The sequence below is a fragment of the Saccoglossus kowalevskii genome, chromosome 20 (genome assembly GCF_978046115.1).
Source record: "Saccoglossus kowalevskii chromosome 20, keSacKowa6.1, whole genome shotgun sequence".
Classification (NCBI taxonomy): Eukaryota; Metazoa; Hemichordata; class Enteropneusta; family Harrimaniidae; genus Saccoglossus; species Saccoglossus kowalevskii.
Window position 1 is genome coordinate 9,869,340 of NC_140660.1, and position 25,187 is coordinate 9,894,526.

General features: G+C 39.6%; 1 protein-coding gene across 1 annotated transcript in view; it reads right to left on the reverse strand.

Moving 5' to 3' along the window:
* LOC100377888 (uncharacterized) overlaps positions 1-20,092 on the reverse strand; it is a 43,296-nt gene extending 23,204 nt beyond the window's left edge. Inside the window, exons 1-7 of the mRNA XM_085494210.1 lie at positions 19,986-20,092; positions 5,300-7,020; positions 4,593-4,723; positions 4,153-4,216; positions 3,011-3,100; positions 2,716-2,787; positions 1,005-1,243 (exon numbers count right to left, since the gene is read on the reverse strand). Of these exons, the coding sequence (XP_085350336.1) occupies positions 1,005-1,243; positions 2,716-2,787; positions 3,011-3,100; positions 4,153-4,216; positions 4,593-4,723; positions 5,300-7,020; positions 19,986-20,038 (2,370 nt within the window). The 5' untranslated portion in view covers positions 20,039-20,092. The remainder of the gene's footprint in view (positions 1-1,004; positions 1,244-2,715; positions 2,788-3,010; positions 3,101-4,152; positions 4,217-4,592; positions 4,724-5,299; positions 7,021-19,985) is intronic.
* Positions 20,093-25,187: the final 5,095 nt, after the last annotated feature.

Consider the following 25,187-nt stretch of genomic DNA (forward strand, 5'->3'; position numbering starts at 1 on the left):
GCACATCAGTTGTGATGTTCATATGCTCAGTAGACGTGCTCGAGAAATAACAAACAGCAATGAAACAAAATTGGTTAAACATGGCCAAGGGTCGTTGAAAACATGTTTAGTGGATCAATTTAAAAAGATCTTACATTTGGTGTTGGCATATCAGATAAACGATATTTTCATTACATTCCATTGTCGTTCCTATATAGAATTGCGTTTCAACTGGAATTTAATTAAACTAAATTCAATGCAATTCAACATAGAATTGCTTTTTAATACAAGTTCAATATAAATAAAATATCTTGTGACCTAACATGGGAATGTTTACAAAGCTCGGGTTTAGTAAAGGGATAGCCATGCAAATTTGACTTCAATTCGATTAAATATTGATTTAAATTTTAAAACATAGTGAAGTGTAAATATGAATGAAAGTCGTAACAACGTTGATACCATGCACACACGTACATACGCATACTGACATACTAAGTGTAAGGACTTCATTTGCGTGCTTCGCACACACGAGTCAAAAACAAAATGAAGGGCATCAATATCGGATTATGTCCAATGTATGCATAACTTTTGAAATACGTGACTGTCATGTTGAATCAGATCATAAAACTAATAGATGCACATATGTATCACTAGATTTATGATGTATGCATAAAGTTTGAGGTGAACATGCTTGTTGGATGCAAGGATGAACGAACGTACACATATCAGTTCATAAGTCGGATTGTGTCTGAACAGGGAGTAATAAACTGTGTCCCTAATGCAGGTTAGCGAATTCATTTAAAAGTCAAATGGTTGAATATTACACGAGTGTATGTTGACATTGAGACAACTTCCATGATGTATGCATAAAGTTTGAGGTGAACATGCTTGTTGGATGCAAGGATGAACGAACGAACGTACACATATCAGTTCATAAGTCGGATTGTGTCTGAACAGGGGGTAATAAAAAGTGTCCCTATTGCAGGTTTGCACATTCAATTAAAAGTCAAATGATTGAATATTACCCGAGTGTATGTTGACGTTGAGGCAACTTCGGCAGAAAATTGGCGTTGCACTGTTTTCTTATCAGCGGGCTTGCTTTGGAGAAACCTTTCAGTGAACAGTTTTATTTCAGATGTTGAAGGCCATCTAGTGGGCATCAAATTGAGATATGCAAGTCCTGCTTGACGTTCTTCATTGAGATACGACTTGGTAATAGTTTCCACTCTTGCATCTGTAAATATTTTCTGTTCCTCCTCACAAGCTAAACATAAAAAGATAACTTGACTGGTGAAAAAGGAAGTAATGGAAGTTTTAAAGATTTTCCACACTAACAAGTTGATGTACAATTTGTTCCAATATTAAAAGAATGTGTAGACATTTTATCTAAAACTTAACTAAATATTGCATCATGACATACAACATAAATATCTAGTTCTTGATTTATCAGGTTAAACAAGTCATCCCACCTAAGCTATTAGAATTAACTCAACAATAATCTTTTGAAAGAAAGATTAACAAGCCAAATATGACAAGACTATAGTTTGAAATGAACTCACATAGTGTTGTATCTAATCAAAAGACTTCCTTAGCGTGCCATTAATTTAATTTAGCTTTTAGGCAACTGTGTAGAGTGTGAAGCCCAAAAGTAAAATATACTTTTATAAAACGGTGATGGTTTAGTTATACATGCTGCATGCAAAATATCAGATTGATTTGTTAATGCATTCATGAGACACAAATGCCCGAATTTATGTAAATTTTTCAGAAATCCAATTCAGATCAACATATATTTTTTGTAAAAAAACTTCGGCCATATGCTACAGCTGTTCTGATAAAGTACTACTGAGAAACAAATCACTCAAAAAAGTGATAGAATATATATAAGTTTAAAGAAACAGAAAAATCATGCATCTGTAAAAGACCACATCTTGTCAAAATGAAATTGATTGCGGCCAAACCAGGTGACCAAACACAAAGCTTCGCAAACTTTAATAAGCTCTATACACGAAGGCTAAAAGAAGGTTCAGATACATGTATTCACTAGTTCTGAAGAAGCCGAAATCTATGGGTTTTTTTCAGGGAGAAACATGGTAGAAGAAGTCATGTGAGTGCTGACGTAGGTATTAGTAGTCGATATATCAACAATGCTACTACAACATATGCATAGAGCCAAGAAAAGGTTCAAAATTGACACTTCCTGTTTAACTTCCACCAAAGATGGCTGGCAAAACAGTCAATCAATTCAAATTTTGAATGTCAGTGCACCACTTCTCATGAGTCCCATGTACTTAAAGTCTATGAACAACGTTGTTCAAGTTCTAGGGAGCGTGAACGAAAACAATAGGGTTCAAACGGTCTTGGACTCTTAATATTATCATGATACAAACTTTTAATGCAATCCCACTGTTCTTTTATGTTAAATGGATCCAGACAATTTAAAGTCTGTGGTTTCAAACTTTCCCCGATACAGGGACACAGACATATACCCACCAGTGAAACGTTTTGAATGAAATCAAATGTGTGCTGGCAACACAAAATCAATTGACTAGGAATATTTGAGAAATTGTTAACATTTGTGGTTTTAGTTTTTGTAAAAAACTAGCTAACATTTAGTTAAATTTTCTTCAACGTATAAAAGTATTAATTTAGTCACGTATTTATGGTTATGTAGCATAATTACAATTGTATATGTGCTGTTTGATGTTTGCTGAATGCAAAAATTAATATTTTTACCATGTTTTAATAAACTCTTCTTACTGCTATGACGAGATCTTGTAATGCGCCACCAAATGAAATATGCTATACCTGGTAAAAAAAAATAGAATTTTTTAAAATTATGAATAATAATTTGCAAAACCGGAAAGAAATTACATATATGTATTTTATTTTTTATTAACTCAAATTATTTAATCTTAGCAGTCTTATTATTATCTTTATTACATTTTAAATGCTAATTTAGATATTCAAACTTTCAACATGGTTGGAATAAAGTTGGAAAAGGCTAATACAGTGATTTTTCTAAACTTACATATTAAATTCACGAGCACTATCAGTACAAGTATAATTATATACTGATAACATGATGATTCTTGCTTCACTTCACAGTATTGTTCGGTCACTAAAATAACAATAGAAATAACAAACATGAAACCACAAGAGATTTATAAAGTAGAAATGAACTTGTACAGTCAAGGTACAATGACACAAGGTTGAAATGACTGAAATGCTTGATTTTGATTATTACTATTAAACTTGCTGTCATTCCAGAACCAGATCTCAGTCGTGCATGGACGAATTTTGTTCAAAACAAACATTAAACATTATGACATATTGCACGTTGTTTTGTTTTTCACATCCGATCAAAACAACTACATGATAGCCATTTTGTTTTAGGCGAATCAGCTATAGACATTCCCTGATAATTAAAGATACAAACATTCATTTGAACATTTGATTGCAAAACCTATTGACATGGACGTATCTCAAGATGTATGTATAGCGTTGATGTAATTGATGTATGTGATAAATGTCTCATGCACACACAGATGTCAAAACACAAGTTCCTGTTTTCAGACCGATATAAATGAAAGACCGAAGTGTAAGTCAGGTTAATTAAAAGTTTTGCATGACGAGAAATTCTGCTGTTCCACATACTACGGGCACACCAACAAAGGACACCTTTTGCATTATTAAGTCGCAAAAAAGCACAAAAGTTTAACGATAGTAAAGAATTTTACTTATGATACGAGAGAAAAGGGCTGTTCACAAAATGCATGAGCAAACAGAAGTACTCTGCTACAGTTCACTGTAAGTCACTTAACTTCCCGGTGCTCTTCAAAATCTAGACTTACACAAGCTCAAGATATTATGTTTGTCTGCACGCAAACTTGATTGAAATAAAAGTTACATTGGGTTTATGCAGTTCAAGGTCATGTGAGGGAATCATCCCTTTCAATTCAAAATCACAATGTAAAAGCAAGCAGCGAATTTTGTCCATATTTGACTGACTGTTCACTATATTCAAATATTGATAGTGACTCTATAAGATTTCAATGTCACTTAATCATAAATATGTGATGATTAAACAGACGGTCTTAATGATTCAATAATATTAAATTTTTCAATTGTATTACTTTTAACCTGAAATATTAAAGACAGAAATCAACTTACCTCTACATGATGCATCTTTCATGCTAGTGTGGTGCCTGTCATTTACATTCTTCTTATGAGATGCCTTACGAAAAATAAATCACGTTATATAAACATGCATTATATAATGAATTCCACGCATTTTTTGCATATCTACATAGATATTTCATTGAATATCTGTTAGGTTTGAACTTAATCAGCCAAAGCATGTGTGAGATATGGCTGGATACAAATGGATGAACGCACAGACATGCACGCATTGGTCAATTCATAAGCCATAAATGAATTGCTTAATACATTCGTTACGCCACAGACAAGTAACTGTTTTTACCAGCTTTTGTTTTCAAAATAAGACCAAATAAATAGACATGCTACATACTGTATTAAAAAACAAACAATTCGCATCAAGACACACAATTGTAGCCTCGTTCATTACGAATTCTGCATTAATTAGTACTTACTTCTTTTTTCAGGATTAAATTGTGAAGGTCTTCTACAGACATAAACTCTTCCTCATACTCGTCAATATTAACACGAACGCTATCTTTAACATTAGTATTTATGTAGCTGAAAATGCTATTTCCACCATCTCCTATAAATCACAATGTAAACACATTAACAAAAGTTCACAAATTCGTTAGGGATCATTCAGATAAATATGTTAAAAACATGGTGTTACTTCAAATAGCACCTAATTCAGGTTTTGTTTTGTCAAAATTACACAAAATGGTAACCCGAATATAATACAGTTAACATCCAATTGTACAAAATAACAAAACCAAACATGTGTGGTGTTTATACCAAAAAGTCTGAGAAATTTACACTAAAGATAAATCAGAATTTCAAATGAACTCTATTACATATTTATCTATATCTTCTCCACGGTTACAATAAATTTCTTAGCATACATCACCAACAAAAAGGATTCCAGAACTGATAAGAACAACTATATTTTCGAGACAGCAGGAATATTATAACATGCGTAATTCATTATTTACTATTTCTGTGCATGTATTTTAGCGCGCTGACACACAGACACACGTCCCGTTTTCGGACTTCATCTAAAGAGAGATTAATAATATCATTACGAAATGAAAAATGCTACTGTTAGTTTTCAAGTCAAAACTAATATATGAACAGCGGAGGTAAGATATTTTTTACAACTTACGATTGATGAAGTACTTGACAAGTGACTTGAACTCCTCTTCGTCATATGATATATTCAACATATAGGGGATGTTCAGTAGAACTGATTCATATCTCATTTTTTCAGAAATTAAAAATTTTTCAAATTCTTTTGCCAATGTTCCGGAAGTTACAATGCCTTGGAAGGTATAGAGACTAAATAGATTTGGGAATGTAATGTAAATTATAAGACTCCCTTCCTTGTATCCTAGGATAATAGCGGAACACTTGTTTTGGACAGCACATTCTAATTCCTCTTGGTAATCCCTGTTGTTAATTGTTAATTGAGTGATAATGTCTGTGCATTTCCACAACCAATGACTATGTTGTACATTATCTGGATTGATTCTGGTCAAAGTACTTGATTCTGAATTGGTTGTATTAAGGACACAGCGGACAGTTAATTTCAAACATGATTTGCATGAACACTCTGGACACTCGTTGATAGTTGTATCTTGTATTAGTATGTCATCTAGCAATGCAACCACTTCTTTGTAACTTTCTGATATAATGTCACTTGTTATGAATATTTCCCGCAACTCGGCTGATTTATCCCAAGATAGGTTTAAATAGAGTAAGGTGTTTCTAATTTCTACTTCCCAACTTTCCAAAGGATTTTTCACAATCATGGACTGCCAGTCAATAAGTGTATTGCTTATTACGAACACCTCTTCAATAAAAGCTGCAATTTGTGATTGTTCAGCAACCAGTACAGGAACTCCTACTGCTACTGCTTCTATACCAGCAAAGCTGTATTCACTGTTAATTTCGGGGATAATACAAAGATGACTTTGTTTTAAATATTTCAAGTAATTATTCGTCAAACATGATGGATGCAGCCTAATTAAATAATTAGATGATTCAACAGTCTCATTTATTGCTTTCAATGTACTGATGTCCAGTTCATCAGAGACACACAGGATCATCAATATTGGATTTGGTTTCTTGGTTTTTTCAAACAAGTCTGCAACTTCACCTATCGACTTGGCAGCTACATTTCTAGTTCTTGGATGAAAAAAATGTCCATGTGTAGAGATATAATAAGGCTGTTTTTCGTCATACAATAGTTCAGGCACTTTGGTTTCCAGGAAAATGTTTGAAGGTAGTGGCAGTAATTTCACATGTGGCTTATCACGCAGTTCGGGAAGCCTGAATATGTTTTGATATTCATTATACAGGGTGGGTCCAATGGATATAAATGCAGCAGCCTTGTACACCAATTCATCTATTTCATCTTCAAGGGTGTCAGAATCAATCCCATCCACTGGATATGGCAAAACATGGTTAATCAAAAGTAATTTTGCATCACTGAAAACTTCTTCTTGAATGGTTGCAGCAGCAATAGCAGTTTTGAGTGAATATCCGACCACATGAGTTATATAAAGATACTTTAAACTAGGAAACAAAGACTCATGCAGAACAAACCAGTCAATACTTGGGGAAGATTTTAACCTTTTCTTTCTTGGCTCAATTAAATATATATTTCCATTTTCCGCATCGCTGCGCTGTTCATCGTTTACTTCAAGTACAGTGCTGTAAACTCGGTACCTACAGGATGTGTTTTTAGCTAGATATTTTGCGAGAGTGACGTGAAACCCATCCAGACCGCAACGTTCAATTTCCCATGAACTGTATACAAAGAGAATTCCTGGTATATTTGATGGATCATTCTGATCTTCTGTACAGTAGTGGTTGGTCAAACAACTGAGATTGAAAAACAAAACAAAAAAGCTTTTTAAAGTAGTGTATGTTGAAGTATCAATTTGAATCAAAATAGTCATTTGAAGATGACAACATATAAAGCTAAAAATAAATTTTATAATTCAGCAACATACTAAACAAGCAACCTTTCCATTGAAAAAGCTTTTTAGTCCCCGTTCGGATGCAGTCCGAAAAATGGAGACTTATGTTTTGACCTCCGTGTGTCCGTGCGTGCGTGCGTGAGTGCGTCTGTGCGTGCGTCCGAACATGTATCTTAGAAATGCCTGGACCAATCACAATCAAACTTCACACATATATCATACATGTTATTATACATATGCACGTCAATTTGTTTCACGACCTGATTCAAGATGGTCGAATGGCGGCCATTTTTGTGCTGAAAAATCATAAAAATCAAGCATTTCTCGGTTGTTTACAGATGCATTTTGTTCAAACTTGGTATATACATTAGACATTATGGGACCTTGATGCAAATAATTTGTTTTTCAGATTAGATTCAAAATGGCCGACCGGCGGCCATTTTGTTTTAATGAATATGGTTCTCAGGCCATATGTCTGACTTGCTTTCACTAATTATTTCAAATTTTAAATATTCATTATACATCATGTTATAGATATACAGATATATTGGTTTGACGATCGTTTACAAAGTGGCCAAATGGTGGCTATTTTTGTGCTAAAAAAATCCTCAAATATTAAGCATTTCTTGTATTTATGGATGGATTTTGTTCAAACTTGGTACATATATTAGACATTACAGGTTCCTGATGCACGTCATTTTATTTTTCAGATCGGATTCAAAACGGCTGTCTGGCGGCCATTTTGTTTTAATGAATGGGCTTCTAGAGCCATATCTCGTAAATGCTTCGACTGATTATATTCAAATTTTATATATTCGTTATACATCATGTTATATATATACATATACATGTATTCAAAATGGCTGATTTTGAATGCTGTTCCAGAGCAATATCTCTCAATATTGACAAGTACTTGTTTGACGATCAGATACAAATGTCAATCATTTTAATGTTAAAATATCATATTCCTGACATGGTTATATTCCAGCTATATTACTATAAACAAAACTATATATCTTAAATGTTATAACTACCGAGGACTGTGTCATGCATGGCTTGTTAACTGTGAATTCGAAACATAAGGTGGATTGATGTTTCGAATTTTCGTATCATGTTATGATGTCATATCACCAGTCAGGGCAAGAATTTTAAAACTAAAAATAGAATAAAGATCGAGCAGCAAAACATATAAACATTGAAATGGCCTTGACCTGTAATTCAACATTTTGTAAAAAAAAAAAAAACATTGACCCTGGTAGTCCAGATCTCAACATACAGTCCATGAATTATACATAGCCCATATATAATGTATGGGAAAGTGGGAAAATATTAGTGAACAAATATATTCACAAAAAAATTCATATTTTTCACCAAAATAGAGATATCTTTACCAAATGAACAAATTGAAAGAGGACCAGTTCGCATGTCTACATTATGAATCTCAAAGCAATCTGGCAGGCAGTTTCGGAAAAAAATATTTTGCATGAAATTAATAAGTCAGAGTGTAGTTTATTTCAAGAACATTCATGCCAAATTTCAATGCAATCTGACAAGTAGTCCTTAAAAATAGAGACTTGGATGTGATGTCATGAACAACAAATGAATGAACAAATTTGACAGGGGACCACCCAAGGTAGCTGTGCTATAAATAGCAAAATGTTCTACCTTATGATTTGGGATAAGTCATCTGAAAAAAGTTGACGGACCACATACTACGTATGACAAACAGACAATGACAGATCTAGTTAACCCATGAGCTACAGCCATCTTCAATGACAGTGAAGCTAATAAAGTGGTTGCAGCTTAAAATAAAATAAATGTTAAGCAACGCTTGGACTGCACTGTAGATTATAATTTGATATTTACAAAGTGAAACCACACTCACTTGCAACAAAATCATTTGCACCCCAAGTGATGTTATTGAATAGCCCCTTCCTTACGATCAAAATGTCCCATACACTGATGCTTAGTGAAGAAGAAGTGAAGCGGGGCAGGTGTGGTGAATTTGTTAATTTACTCAATTCAGTTGTGTCTGTGTCTATCCTTCTCAATATGTTAATAAAAGCGAAGGGAAACATTGACTCACTGTTGTATAATCTTTGTTTCTACCCAGCTGACTTCTCTGAATGAAAAAGCAAGGCTAATATGTTCAAAATTAATAATTAAAAAAACGAGTTAAACAGGCTTCTAACACTGAACTAAGAATACTCCTATAGTGCAAAAATATGTATGTATATATACACTTACCCCAACTGGGGACTTTAATGCCAAGTAAACGAAAGTACTTAAAATCTCATTCCTAGGAGACTACTAGAATGTCTGTCTTTAACTTGTATGCTTGGGTAACAGTATCTTTCACCCATCATCTAATCATCGTTAGAGATGAGGACTTGACAACAGAAACAAATCTATATAGTTAAAATAATAACAATGACCAGGCAAGGCAGTAGTTTCTCCTAGTCTCCCTTCCAACAACTTGTGTGAGGAAGGGGGTTAAAAATAGGAGTTTTGCTCACTTTTTTTATTTTTCACTATGACATCAAGCTTCGTTATCATAGAGCCTTGTCTTTCCACATGGTTGTTATTTTGCTCCTCATTAACGAGAGGCAAAGATGAGAAAGAAGTCAAATGTTCAAGTGACACTGATCATAGTGGTTTGAAAGAAGGCTTGTGTAATGCATTTTAAAACTTGAACAATAACAATAACAGTATGTGTGGATCTGATCCTAAGTCAATCCCAGCAGTTTATCCCAAATTTGTCATAAGTCATAAGCTAGTCCTGTATCTATTAATAACAACATTTGATCTAAGAAGACTTGTAGTGCCCATCTGAATGGAGTGCAAAGATGTCTGTTCGCATTACATGCCCAACCATTGCCAGCGCCTCTGCATCAATATAACTGCTAATTTCTGTGTTTGAAATATGCTGTGACCAGAGTACTTTAAGAATACACCATAGACACGTGTCTGCAAAGCTCTAAGTCTGCTCTCAATCACCTTGATGGTTGTCAAGGTTTCTACTGCATACAAGCGTGTAATTTGAACAATGCCAGACGCGTGGAAGTACACTATGGTCTTGCATCAGAAATGTGAGTCATCCAGCAGCCGTACAGGCATTTTGGCTACAAACGGCAAGATAAATGACAACCACTGTTTCGTTAAACAATTGTGTATGACTGTCATCATTAGGACTTAGGCAGAGGGTTCTCCGAACCCACCTATTCACATAGTTCATACCCACCATAGACTTCGGACAGTCAAAATGACTATTTTGAACTGCAGGCATTAATCAATTATTCTGCCAATGACGGAGAGATAGAATCTAGATCAGGGGAAGCCCTGTGACCCCAAGATTCTTTTCCCTTACATCACGAACCACGTGACCGAGCCCATATGGTGGCGCCATCAGGGCTGAATATCCACTCTGGGTTCTTTCTCTCCGCATCGAGGACTTAGACCAACGCTACGGAAAGAGTGGGGTGGTTGGGAGGGACCCGGAGTCTATGGTGGGTATGAACTATGTGAATAGGTGCGTTCGGAGAACCCTCTGCCTAAATTCACTATGTTCAATTACCCACCATAGACTCAGTCAAAATGACTATTTTGAACTGTAGGCAGAGTCAGACACTGATAGATGGCGGGTTTTACAAGCAAATAGAAAAATGATGAAAAGTCTTTTCCCAGTCCGGGATGAAGCCAAAATGCTGCTACGGTGACGGGGTTTGTTGGTGTGCCCGAGAAAGCTAAACCCTAACTCAATTCTGGGGGTATTAAGCTTTCGAAGTAAAGACCGAAACAGTTCTACATGAGGGCATAGGCCTGGAAGCTTCCAGGGGAGTGCTGATGGTAGAGAAATCTGTCCGTAAAAATAGAGAGACTGACTTATTGCATATGCGCAGGGACCCTTGTGGTCGTTCGGGCTGGGTCAGCAAACCAAGACTGACCCGCTACGACAGGACCCAACCTAGAGAGACCCTTCTCAATGGATTCTGTGTCTCTTAGGTGGTAGTTGATAAAGACGTTCTGCATTCTCCAGAAGCCTGCCCTCCATGTGTGCTCAAGGGGGCACCTGACGCTAGCACTAGTAAGTTAGCAATCGCACAGTCCTCATGCGCTCGTACTTGGTGTCTCTGCAAGCTCTGTGTTGAGGCAGTTAAAGTATTATAGACCTCTAATACAGTCGCAGTAAACCACCTGGTTATGGAAGTTGGGGAGGCCGGCCTATCCTGTCTGCCTGGGCCATAACACAAAGACATGTGCCTGTCACCTCGTCCTGAATCCTTAGTACGGTTTGGTGGCAACTCCGTGCTACTCCTACGTTTTCAATGGTGGGAGACAAGGCCGACCTGTAGCCAACGATCACTGCATAGGACAAACCCACTTCGTCAAACAGGTGGACGAAAGAGCCTGCTACCAGGCCAATAGAGGGATGGTATGGATCAATCTCCCTTCCGCTACACCAATCAGTGTATGCTCGTAGCCTAGAAATGTAGGCTGCATTGGTGCAATCCCAGTTCTCCCTGGCCAGGACGTTGGCAGCCCGCTCAGATAAGGCTTTTGTATGTGTGGGTCTGCTGAGAGCCTCTATTCATGTAAGTGATACCTGCTGGGCTCATTGGTAGTACGCCATCTGGTTGGAACGGCAGGTCCAGTAAGTCTGGAAGCACTGTTGGTGTTTCGACTAGCATTTCTGACAGAAGTGGAAACTAGGCCTTGCTTAGCCAATTGGGTGCGACCAATGATAATATGCAGGTGTGCACCTGTCAAAGTTTTTTTTCGGTGCCCGGTGAACTAGCGGGAAGGGAGGAAAAGCGTACACAACTATGGGGTTAGCAAATCGACCCTGGCCCAGGCTCCTGGAGTCAGCAGGAGTGTTACGTATGTTGGGAGCGCGGCAAACTGGTCTAACCTTGGACCGTCCCACAGCCAAAACAGCCTGGAGGCTACCCACTGGGGTATCAGCCACTCCATGTTCTGGAGACGGAGCCGCCCTGAAAGAGCATCACCAGACTGTTCCTCACCCCTGGAAGGTGGTGTACGGTCAGCTCCACATTGTATTCCAGGCACCAAAGGAGGATTTGCTCCACTAGGACTGACAATGATGGGGAATGTGTCCCTCCCCTCCTTCTTGAAGGAGACCATTGCTGCATTGTCTGTGCGGAGCAGGATTCTGTGGTCTAGAAGTACAGGTAGAAAGCATGGTAGTGCTAAGTACACTACTTTCAGTTCGAGACGGTTGATATGGTAGTCCCCAAACTAATGTGGGTGCCATATCCTTGGGCTTGTTCGTCCAATAGATGCGCTCCCCAACCCTGGGGGAAAGCATCTGTTACCAGAGTCATACCTGCGGCGAGCGGGTCCAAGGGGGCCCCCCTGTCCGAGGTTGGCCAGTGACAACCACCAGGGCAGGGCTTCCTTCACTTGGTCCGAGATCGAAACCTGCCTATCTAGTTCCCATAGGAGAGCTTGGCATTATAACAACAAGCGTTATACCGGGCAGATGCGTAGTGCGGCCTGGGGAACCACCCTTTGAACCGAGGTCATCATTCGAATGATCCACATTAGTTATCGGAGCTAGGCTGCTTAGCGCTAAGCAACACGCTTGAAATAGCTATACCAAGCTTACCTCTGTGTCAAACTCCATGCCCAGGGACACCAACTGCATGTTGGGTCGAGATGGGGCGTGTCAATTTATTAACGAGCCCAACTGGTGAAGTAAATCCTGTGTTAGCCTGACACATTTGGCTATTAACCCCTTGTCTGGGTGGCATAGTAACCAGTCGTCTAGGTACGAATTGAGGTGTACCGACATTGGTGAAGCAGCAGCACCACCTGTTTCATCACTCTGGTGAACATGTAGGGTGCTGTGCATAATCCGAATGGGGGGCACCCAAAATTCGAATACTTTGCCCAGCTGGGCGATTCAAAGGAGATGGCAACTCGCTGGGTGCAATCGTATGCTCCGCTTAAGTCTAGTGGGTGCTAGTCAGTCGAAACAGTGGATGTAGAGAAGAACCCAGAATTGCGTCTCCATGTGGAATCAAATCTGCTACTTCCTGCCTGATTGCTTCCACCTTGCGGGAGTCCCCTGGCAGTGCCCAATAAGGGAGACACTGATGAGGGAGATGTAGATTTCTGCCATATCCCGTAACAGGATTCACAACCTGGACAGGTCCAGGGATTGGTCACCCACTGCCTCCCAAACCGGACTACACCAGTGCAATCTGTGTACGACAGGGATATGTGGCCATGCCTGTACCCCCCCCCCTGTTGCAGAGGTCATCAAAGCATGCTTCCCCTGCTGCCGGGATGAACGACCACCCGAGGAGGGTGGGGAACCACCACCTGACCCTTTTCTCCCTAGGGGCATGCTGCTACTCTCCCCTCCCATGCTAGGGTATGAGCGCTTGCCTCCTGGCTGACTCTGGCTAGTGGACAACGCCCTAGGGCATTGTATTCTCTGTGCTTCGGGTGCCCTCCACTTACCCTTGGCAGGGCCAAATGGCTAGCGGATTTGATCTGGACCCTCTGGTTCATTGCACTCCAAAGCTCCAAGACTGTATCCACCATTTCCGAACCAAGAGGATGGAAGATGTCCAGTCTACGTCACTGAGGTGGGGGACGTACACACTGACTCTGTTTGTCGACGAAAACACATGTGTCTAAGGCCGCGTCTCGTAGCACAGTAGTGGCCCCGGCCAAGAGAGCCAGGTGACACTAAGGGATTTTACACGTAGATGTGTGGTAAATGTGTCGCCTGGTCTAGGACTGGTGCGTTCTGCCTCTGAGGTTCCAGATTTCTGGGCACATACAATAATAACAACAATAACTCTGCTCTCAGGGCTGAGGTACCAGGGTCTGGGGAAAGGGCCTTGGGATCCGGTTAGGGGCATTTTGGTCACATCCCACACTATGGGGTCTGATCCCGAAACAACACCAAACTGGGTAGCGTTTTGTCCAGCGGGAAGTGTTACCTAAGGTAAGGTGCCTAAAGCGTTACCTCCTCCATGGCTGACTAACGTCTGTCCATCAACACCGTTTGCGCACCCTGCGCCCCATTCTGCACTTGAACGGACAGGGAGTTTAGACATGCTGACGGGGTTGCTTTGGATCCCAATGCCTGTGATCCCGTAAGCGTTGAAGCAACTTAGGTGGTCGCCTTAGGAACAAGGGTGGAGGTATTTTCATCGTATCACTAGGATCGATGATACTCCGCATCACCCCAAAAGCGTCATTACAGATAGAAGACTCTGAGGGACCGCCCGGAGTACCGGCTGTATCCGATGTGAGGGAACTGTGTCTCCTTTCACCTTAAATATGTGAGAGGGAGCATGTTCGACTGTGTGTCTTATGACAGGGTCGATTCCCTCTGGAGACGCCCGTGGGTCAGTGAGAAGGGAGTCAAAACCCACAGCGGAGACTGAACACAAGGATAAATTTGTTACTGTTGTACCATTACCGCGCGACGAACCTCGGCTCGCTGAAAGTAGGGCGGGTCAACGTGTGCCCTGCCCTGAAATCCCTGCCCAGAGATCGGAGGCTTGGCTGCCAGCACACCGTTGGCATTCAGTGCTCGAGGCTTCAAAGAAGGCCTGGTGCAATTAGCTTGAGCCTCTGCCTCACCCAAATTAGTGGGAGAGCCACGGCTGGGAACTGGGGTTCCCGGAAGAGACGCATTTGAATAAAAACATGCTTTTGTGTTTCTTCCTGCTTGCCCACCAAAGGCCGCAGTGGAGACAGCTCGCTCCAACAGCATCTGATCTACCTGGCCTGCCATGGATGCAATTGCCCCTTGCTGCAGCCAGTAAAATCGGGTTAACCACCGCCTGAAAAAACAGACTGTGAGGATGCCCTCCGATCAGCAGGTGGAGACCGAGAAAAAATATTGGTACCTCCACCATCGGGCTTCCTACTTGACGTCCCAGTACACGAAGCACCAGGAGCCGAGCATGAGGACTTTCCACTCATGCCAAACATGCAACTCACTTTAACTGATTAGTTTAATGGATGCGCGACCTAGCTGTGAAGAAACGAGCGACGCGGTCAGTCTCAGCGATTTTGATGGCTCTGAAAGTAAAATCTCAGGCCTCAGAACTCCAGTGAAAAACACAGGCCTTCACGGCAAAAAACTCAAACCCTGCATGCAGCTACGACAAAAGTATTTTGGATGCGGGTTCTATGCTGGTAAATTTTGAATATAACCACTACACAGTTGACTCGAAACACGAGAAGACCAAAAAAACGGCAGCGAGCCCTGGTGCTGTCATTACATCTATTCATTTCTAAATACATAGATCAAGCATACAATGAAGACGACATGCATGACGGAAGCGAATTACAGTAGGAAAAAGAGACGTAACAAAACCAACAAGTGATTAAGCTATGTCGCCCAGGTTTTAATTTCTTTGTTGTGAAAAAAACTACACAAAAAGGGGAAAACGACACGAGGGTAAAAATGACAAGGAAAACTTATCCTACCAGCTACAATGTCAGATGCTGAGCAGCGGCAACAACCCAAGCTAGAAACCCGGACACAGGAAAAAAAACAAGCAATACAGGCAGAGCACCCCTAGACTTGATCTCCACTCGATGTGGAGAAGAAGCAGAGTGGATATCCAGCCCTGATGGTGCCGCCATATGGGCTCGGTCACGTGGTTCGTGACGTAAGGGAAAAGAATCTTGGGGTCACGGGGCTTCTCCTGCCCTAGATTCTATCTCTCCGTCATTGGCAGAATCGCTGATTAATGCCTACAGTTCAAAATAGTCATTTTGACTGACCAGAGTCTATGGTGGGTATTTGAACGTAGTGAATAGTCAACATCACCATTACTTTCTCCAGTAGAGCATTAATTAGTGAGCATGGTGGCAACACATACAGGTCCAGATTCGTTCATGGTATTGTTAGTTTATCCATCATGTACGAGTATGCAAAGGATCTGGAAACTGCAAGACATACTGCCTAAGCTTGTAGTTTCTGGCTCAGGCTCAGGTTCATCACTGGCAACTACCACAAGGCAAACAGATCAGTTGCATGAACGTTAAATCAGCAAAACTATCACTAACCCTTGCCAGTTGACAGGTTTCTAGCTTCATACATCTGCAGAGCGAAATCTTCCCAACCAGTTGGCTTAGTGTGGAGGTTTCTCCTTCTTAGTGAAAAATGCACTACATCAGGTTGTCGCAATGGAATGGAGCTTTCTTGTCCTGTACCTCATCAGGAAAGCAAGCTGAAGACTAAAATCTCCAGTATGTTTATGTGCAGCTTGGCTGCAACCCGCTACCACAAAGTACATGCCCAAAGTGGTAGCAGATGCTCTGGTAACTATATCGGACAATTGCATAGCATCTTTAGTGTTTGCCTACAGAGAAGCGCTGCAAACCAGCTTGAGATTCTCACCATTTGGAGCTGTTGTATGGAAGACCAGTGAGAGGTCTAATTACCTTGCAAACGATATAGACAAAATAGATCACCAATCGTAAAATTAATTAAAGGTACATATAAATATGTCAATGACCTACAAACGAGGAGCCTGCAAAATGGCTCAGATAAAACTGAGCAAGGCTATTGATTAGTATTTTGACAGACATGCAAAGCTCTGATCATTTACCATGGGTGAGATGTACTGTTGTTGCTTCCTATGATAAGCTGTGGATGCAATGGCTAGGGCACTATAGTGTAACAGAACAAAACACGCAAACTGACTATCGCATAGAAAAGAATGGTACAGAAATACTTTCAGTCATCTAGTATCTGATCATCAAACCAGTACCATATTAAGAGATATTGCTCTGAAAAAGCATTAATTAAAACAAAATGGCCACTGATCGGTCATTTTGAAAACATCTGTATATCTATGACATGATGTATAATGAATATATAAAATTTTAACATAATCAGTCAAAGCATTAGTCCTAGATTAAGACCAGTGACAAACGGTGTCTTACCTTGCCAGTTTCGTACAAATAACAAAGCAACTGCTGATAGGGTGACAGGGTTGGCATGCCAGAAGACGCTAGACCCAAAACCAGATTCTTGGGTAACTAGCATTCCAAAGAATAAGAGGCTGAAACAGTTCTGCATGAGGGCATAGGCTGAAAGCGAGAGATCTCTGCAGTCATTCAGACTGGGTCAGTAACCAAAGTCTGACCCACTACAACGGGACCCACCCTAAAAGGACCCTCCTCAATGGTTTGGGTGTCCCTTAGATAATCACCAGTAAAGACGTTTGCGTTCTCCAGAAGTCTGCCCTCTGTAGATGTTCGAGGGGGCACCTGATGCAAAAGCCAATGAAAGATTGCACAAACGTCCTGCACTCGTACTTGGTGCTCCACCTGGAAATAGTGTCCTCCAAGCCGACAAGATGACAATCGGCTATGGATCATGTCCTGGGATTCGGTTCTTGGTGAGAAACCCAATTTGTGTCTTTAGCATAGCTTGATTGTCCATAAAGGTGACACAGCCATCTGAGAAGGACAAGGCCCCAGCTCAGAACGACATCTACCAGAAGTGAGAGCTAGTAGGAATATTTCAGTGGTGCTGATCCCAGGGGCTCCAAGGGTGGTCTGCTTAAAGCGAACAATACGAGTGACAAGTCCCAATTGGGCGGTCCCCTTGTTCGGGGTCTAAACCTCTGATGGAAAGCAGTAAACAGTCTCCTAATAATAGGACAATCGGCTAGTCTTGTCCCCAAAGTATTCTCGATGGTGGGTGACAAGGCTGACCTATAGCCAATGATTGCTGCATAGAACAAGCCCAACTCATCAGACAAATGGATGAAAAAATTAGCTACCTGGCGGGATGGCATGGATCAATCTCCCTTCCACTACACAAATCAATGAACACCCGCCATTGTGAGACATAGGCTACATTGGTGGAATCCCTATTCACATTGGCCAGGATGTTGGCATCCTGCTCAGATAAACCCTCTGTCTGAGCGAGTCTACTGAGAGTCTTGATGCGTGTAAGTGGTACACTGCTGGGCTCAACGGCAGTGTGCCGTTCGGTTGGGACAGCAGATGTGGTATGTCCAGAAGCATTACTGGTGTTTTGACTAACATTTCCAACAGTAGTGGAAACCAGGCCTAGTTTGGCGTCACCAGCGTCAAAATGCAGATGAGCTCCTGTTGAAGTTTCTCTAGTACCTGGTGAATTAGCAGGAAGAGGGAAAGGCATATGCATCCATGTGGGCCGATGGGATCGACAAAGCATCCCTGGCCCAGGCTCCTGGAGTCTGTATGTCAGGAGTTGGCATCCCAGGGTGTGGCAAATAGGTCTTAAGACCATCCCACAGCCTATGGGGCATCACACCCATTGGTGTATCTGTCAATCCCTGTTATGGAAACAGAGTCGCTGCGAGAGGGTGTCTGCTTGACTGTTTCGCATCCCTGGTGGTGTACAGTTAGCTCCAGAATGTATTCCAGGTACCAAAGGAGAATTTTCTTCGCCAGAACTGACAGTGATGGGGATCTGGTCTTCCCCTCCTTGTTGATATAGGAGACCACCGCTGTGTTGTCAATGCTTTCAGCTTGAGCAAATTGATATGGTGGCCCTGAACCCAATGCAGGGGCCATATTCTCTGGGCTTGTTCGTCCAAAAGGTGTGCTCCCCAACCTGTGTGGGAGGCATCTGTTATTAGAGTCATAGCCGTGGCGAATGGATCCAGCAGGATCCCATGCCTGAGGTTAGCAATTGCCATCCACCAGGGCAAGGCATCCCTCATTTGGTTTGAGAGAGTTACTCGCCTCTCCAGTTCCCATAGGTAATCCCGGTGCTGCAACAAAGTAAGCTGTACCAGGCATCTGAGTAACTCAGCTAACTACCCTGTGAACTGAGGTCATCATTCTGATGATATGCATCAGCTCTTGGAGAGACACAGAGGGAACGTTGACTAGACGTTCAGCTAGGTTGCCAAGTGCTAGGCAACGAGCCTGCAATGGTCGTACTAAGTCCGCCTCCAAGTCAAACTCCATGTCCAGAAACCCAACCGCTGTGTTGGGTGTTGATTGGATTTTTCTCAATTTACTAGGAAGCCTAACTGGTGTAGTAAATCCTGTGTTAGCCTTACTTGCCCGGCCAACAAACCCTTGTTTTTGTTGTGTAGCAACCAGTCGTCAAGGTATGGGTTGATGTGTACAGCAGCACCACCTGTTTCAACACTCTAGTGAACACGTATGGGGAGCACCCTGAACTTGAATACTTGACCCAAATCAAAGGAGTCATTGACTCGCTTGGTGCATCAGTATGTGCAGGTAAGCAGCGCTCAAGCCTAGCGAGGCTAACCAGTCAAAACGAAGCACAGAGAGTTAAGCGGTGCTCGGTGTTTCCTGAGAAGCACATACTGATTTAGTCTGAACTGGACGCCAGCCACCTGTAGTCTTTGGAACCACAAACACTTGCAAGTAGAAGCATGGGTCCTCTACTCTGTGTATAGTGCTCTTTGTAAGCAAACTTTCCACCTCCTGTGGGGGGCTGCTGACAGGGAAGGTGGAGATCGCAGCGATATCTTGTAAACCGTGTATCACCACCTGGAGAGTTCAAGGGTTGGTTATGCACTGCCTCCAAGCCAGAATACACTGGCGCAATCTGTGTGTGACAGAAATATGTGGCCATGGGTTCGCCGGTTCTACATCGCCATTACTTCATGAGGCCTGTAGAAGTTGAAAGATTCAGCCTCCCGCCAAACATATACCCATCCCGCTCGGCGCAAGCAGAAGCGTCAAACTTGCTTCCCCTGCAAGCTGGGTGGGCAACCACTCGAGTAAGAGGGGAAATGATGAGTCATTTTATAACTGCAAATTATGTTACATTATTTATGTAATATTACATATTACCCTGGATAGTATAACAAAAGTAAATCAAGGTTTTACCTTGTTGTGAAGAACAAACAGCACAGTATAAGACCAAGGATTAAATTCTTCATTGCAAAATATATATTGTTGTTGTTGTTGTTGTTGTTGTTGTTGTTGTTGTGTAGCAATCTGCAGGGGAAAAAATACTAAATGAAGCACCATACATGTAAAAAAAACTGGAATTACCACTGCACAACAACTTTAGTTCATTTATGAACTAATTCCACAGACAGTGGCTTTATTTGGACATAAAGGTATAGTGGTCAGTGAACAGAGTTTGTACATGTCATCCATGAACTATCATGGTCCAGCATCAATTCCAATGCCACTTGACCATAGTCAACTATGGTCAAAGATTACCATGTTCATAACAACCATGGTTATGGTTAGCAGAACACCCGTAACCATGGTCAAAACTTTCATGATTTTTGAACTGTAGTTTCATAATTACCATGAAGTTGGCTATCTTTTATAGACCATATGGTAAAGCATGTATTTATGTTTGGCTATATATGTATTATGATGGTTGTACATGTGCATTTATCCCATGTAGTTTTTTAGAGCTAACTAACTTTTTCCAAAACTCTAATAGTCATTTGCCCTATAACAACATAATGATTTATTCTGGTCTGGTTTGCGAGGTCACAGAAAATATCATAAACTTCTCTGGTTATGATTATGTTACCTTGTAGTTGACAATGGCACAGGAATGCAGCAGTTATGTTCACAACTCAAATAAAATCACATTGTCAGACGTGAGACATATCACAACAGACAATACATGCAGCCCAGTATATGTATCTGAAAGACAAATACAAGATATGTTATAAACTGTTATTAGTATACCATAGTGGCTGCAGCACAACAGTATATGTCTCTGAAAAGACAATTACAATTTTATAAACTGTTATTAGTATACCATAGTGGCTGCAACACAACAGTATATGTCTCTGAAAAGACAATTACAATTTTATAAACTGTTATTAGTATACCATAGTGGCTGCAACACAACAGTATATGTCTCTGAAAAGACAATTACAATTCTATAAACTGTTATTAGATATAGCATAGTGGCTGCAGCACAACAGTATATGTCTCTGAAAAGACAGTTGCAATTTTATAAACTGTTATTAGATATACCATAGTGGCTGCAGCACAACAGTATATGTCTCTGAAAAGACAATTACAATTTTATAAACTGTTATTAGTATACCATAGTGGCTGCAGCACAACAGTATATGTCTCTGAAAAGACAATTACAATTCTATAAACTGTTATTAGATATAGCATAGTGGCTGCAGCACAACAGTATATGTCTCTGAAAAGACAATTACAATTTTATAAACTGTTATTAGATATACCATAGTGGCTGCAGCACAACAGTATATGTATCTGGAAAGACAATTACAATTTTATAAACTGTTATTAGATATACCATAGTGGCTGCAGCACAACAGTATATGTCTCTGAAAAGACAATTACAATTTTATAAACTGTTATTAGATATACCACAGTGGCTGCAGCACAACAATATATGTCTCTGGAAAGACAATTACAATTTTATAAACTGTTATTAGATATACCATAGTGGCTGCAGCACAACAGTATATGTCTCTGAAAAGACAATTACAATTTTATAAACTGTTATTAGATATACCACAGTGGCTGCAGCACAACAGTATATGTCTCTGAAAAGACAATTACAATTTTATAAACTGTTATTAGATATAGCATAGTGGCTGCAGCACAACAGTATATGTCTCTGAAAAGACAATTACATTTTTATAAACTGTTATTAGATATACCATAGTGGCTGCAGCACAACAATATATGTCTCTGAAAAGACAATTACAATTTTATAAACTGTTATTAGATATACCATAGTGTCTGCAGCACAACAGTATATGTCTCTGAAAAGACAATTACATTTTTATAAACTGTTATTAGATATACCATAGTGGCTGCAGCACAACAATATATGTCTCTGAAAAGACAATTACAATTTTATAAACTGTTATTAGATATACCATAGTGTCTGCAGCACAACAGTATATGTCTCTGAAAAGACAATTACAATTTTATAAACTGTTATTAGATATACCATAGTGGCTGCAGCACAACAGTATATGTCTCTGAAAAGACAATTACAATTTTATAAACTGTTATCAGATATACCATAGTGGCTGCAGCACAACAGTATATGTATCTGAAAAGACAATTACAATTTTATAAACTGTTATCAGATATACCATAGTGGCTGCAGCACAACAGTATATGTCTCTGAAAAGACAATTACAATTTTATAAACTGTTATTAGATATACCATAGTGGCTGCAGCACAACAGTATATGTCTCTGAAAAGACAATTACAATTTTATAAACTGTTATCAGATATACCATAGTGGCTGCAGCACAACAGTATATGTCTCTGAAAAGACAATTACAATTTTATAAACTGTTATTTGATATACCATAGTGGCTGCAGCACAACAGTATATGTCTCTGAAAAGACAATTACAATTTTATAAACTGTTATCAGATATACCATAGTGGCTGCAGCACAACAGTATATGTATCTGAAAAGACAATTACAATTTTATAAACTGTTATCAGATATACCATAGTGGCTGCAGCACAACAGTATATGTATCTGAAAAGACAATTACAATTTTATAAACTGTTATCAGATATACCATAGTGGCTGCAGCACAACAGTATATGTCTCTGAAAAGACAATTACAATTTTATAAACTGTTATTAGATATACCATAGTGTCTGCAGCACAACAGTATATGTCTCTGAAAAGACAATTACAATTTTATAAACTGTTATTAGATATACCATAGTGGCTGCAGCACAACAGTATATGTATCTGAAAAGACAATTACAATTTTATAAACTGTTATCAGATATACCATAGTGGCTGCAGCACAACAGTATATGTATCTGAAAAGACAATTACAATTTTATAAACTGTTATCAGATATACCATAGTGGCTGCAGCACAACAGTATATGTCTCTGAAAAGACAATTACAATTTTATAAACTGTTATCAGATATACCATAGTGGCTGCAGCACAACAGTATATGTCTCTGAAAAGACAATTACAATTTTATAAACTGTTATTAGATATACCATAGTGGCTGCAGCACAACAGTATATGTCTCTGAAAAGACAATTACAATTTTATAAACTGTTATTAGATATACCATAGTGGCTGCAGCACAACAGTATATGTCTCTGAAAAGAGAATTACAATTTTATAAACTGTTATTAGATATACCATAGTGGCTGCAGCACAACAGTATATGTATCTGAAAAGACAATTACAATTTTATAAACTGTTATTAGATATACCATAGTGTCTGCAGCACAACAGTATATGTCTCTGAAAAGACAATTACAATTTTATAAACTGTTATTAGATATACCATAGTGGCTGCAGCACAACAGTATATGTATCTGAAAAGACAATTACAATTTTATAAACTGTTATCAGATATACCATAGTGGCTGCAGCACAACAATATATGTCTCTGAAAAGACAATTACAATTTTATAAACTGTTATCAGATATACCATAGTGGCTGCAGCACAACAGTATATGTCTCTGAAAAGACAATTACAATTTTATAAACTGTTATTAGATATACCATAGTGGCTGCAGCACAACAGTATATGTATCTGAAAAGACAATTACAATTTTATAAACTGTTATTAGATATACCATAGTGGCTGCAGCACAACAGTATATGTATCTGAAAAGACAATTACAATTTTATAAACTGTTATTAGATATACCATAGTGTCTGCAGCACAACAGTATATGTCTCTGAAAAGACAATTACAATTTTATAAACTGTTATCAGATATACCATAGTGGCTGCAGCACAACAGTATATGTATCTGAAAAGACAATTACAATTTTATAAACTGTTATTAGATATACCATAGTGTCTGCAGCACAACAGTATATGTCTCTGAAAAGACAATTACAATTTTATAAACTGTTATTAGATATACCATAGTGGCTGCAGCACAACAGTATATGTATCTGAAAAGACAATTACAATTTTATAAACTGTTATTAGATATACCATAGTGTCTGCAGCACAACAGTATATGTCTCTGAAAAGACAATTACAATTTTATAAACTGTTATTAGATATACCATAGTGGCTGCAGCACAACAGTATATGTATCTGAAAAAACAATTACAATTTTATAAACTGTTATCAGATATACCATAGTGGCTGCAGCACAACAGTATATGTCTCTGAAAAGACAATTACAATTTTATAAACTGTTATCAGATATACCATAGTGGCTGCAGCACAACAGTATATGTATCTGAAAAGACAATTACAATTTTATAAACTGTTATTAGATGAGTGGTAGGTAAAATTTAAGCACCATTCTCTAGTTTTGGAACCCACAGAAAAATGGACATAGTCAACTGGCATACAAGTGATAATAACATATATAGATATATATATATATTATCTATATTAATCTACTGATATAAAAATGCCCTACCCTCGGGGAAGAGCTAGGTCACAAGACGTTCCACGTTGCTAGGACGCGCACCACTGTACCATGCATTTCTATGGGCTCTGTGCGCTGGTGTGGAACGCCGGTCGAGGCCCGATGGTGGCATTTCCAGAAGAAAATGGTACGCATCCGCGTTCCTATATTCTCGGAGAAAGGGAGTTATTTTGTTGAATGCCACGGACCGTGAAATCGTAAAAAGGGGGTACTTTTAAATTAATAATGGGGGGAAATGTGGCGTTTAACGATCCCCGGCAACGCAATGCGTACGTACCCGGCGAACGTACTAAGATGAATGCCACGCGGTATATTAAACAGCGTGAACTTCGTAATCGAGAAGCGTGATAGTAATTACAGCACGGTCAAGAATGATAAGAAAATTGATTCTTTATGACTCCTAAAATGTGCACACATAGTGATAGGTAAATAAATACAAGCTCCCAGATTTGGGGAAAAAAGGTGTGTTTTTAACTTTAAATTTCTCCCTGATATAGTATAAATAGGGGGGTATGAGAAATTATCAGAGAAAAGGGGCATTTTTGGAAAATGGGGAACAAGCATGGGTACCTAAATACCACATGACTACCACCGCCGGGGGTCGAGGAGCCGGTGAAAATTCGAGAAAACACAGTCTCTCTAGGGACTGTGGAGAAAACAATACAGACTCAAC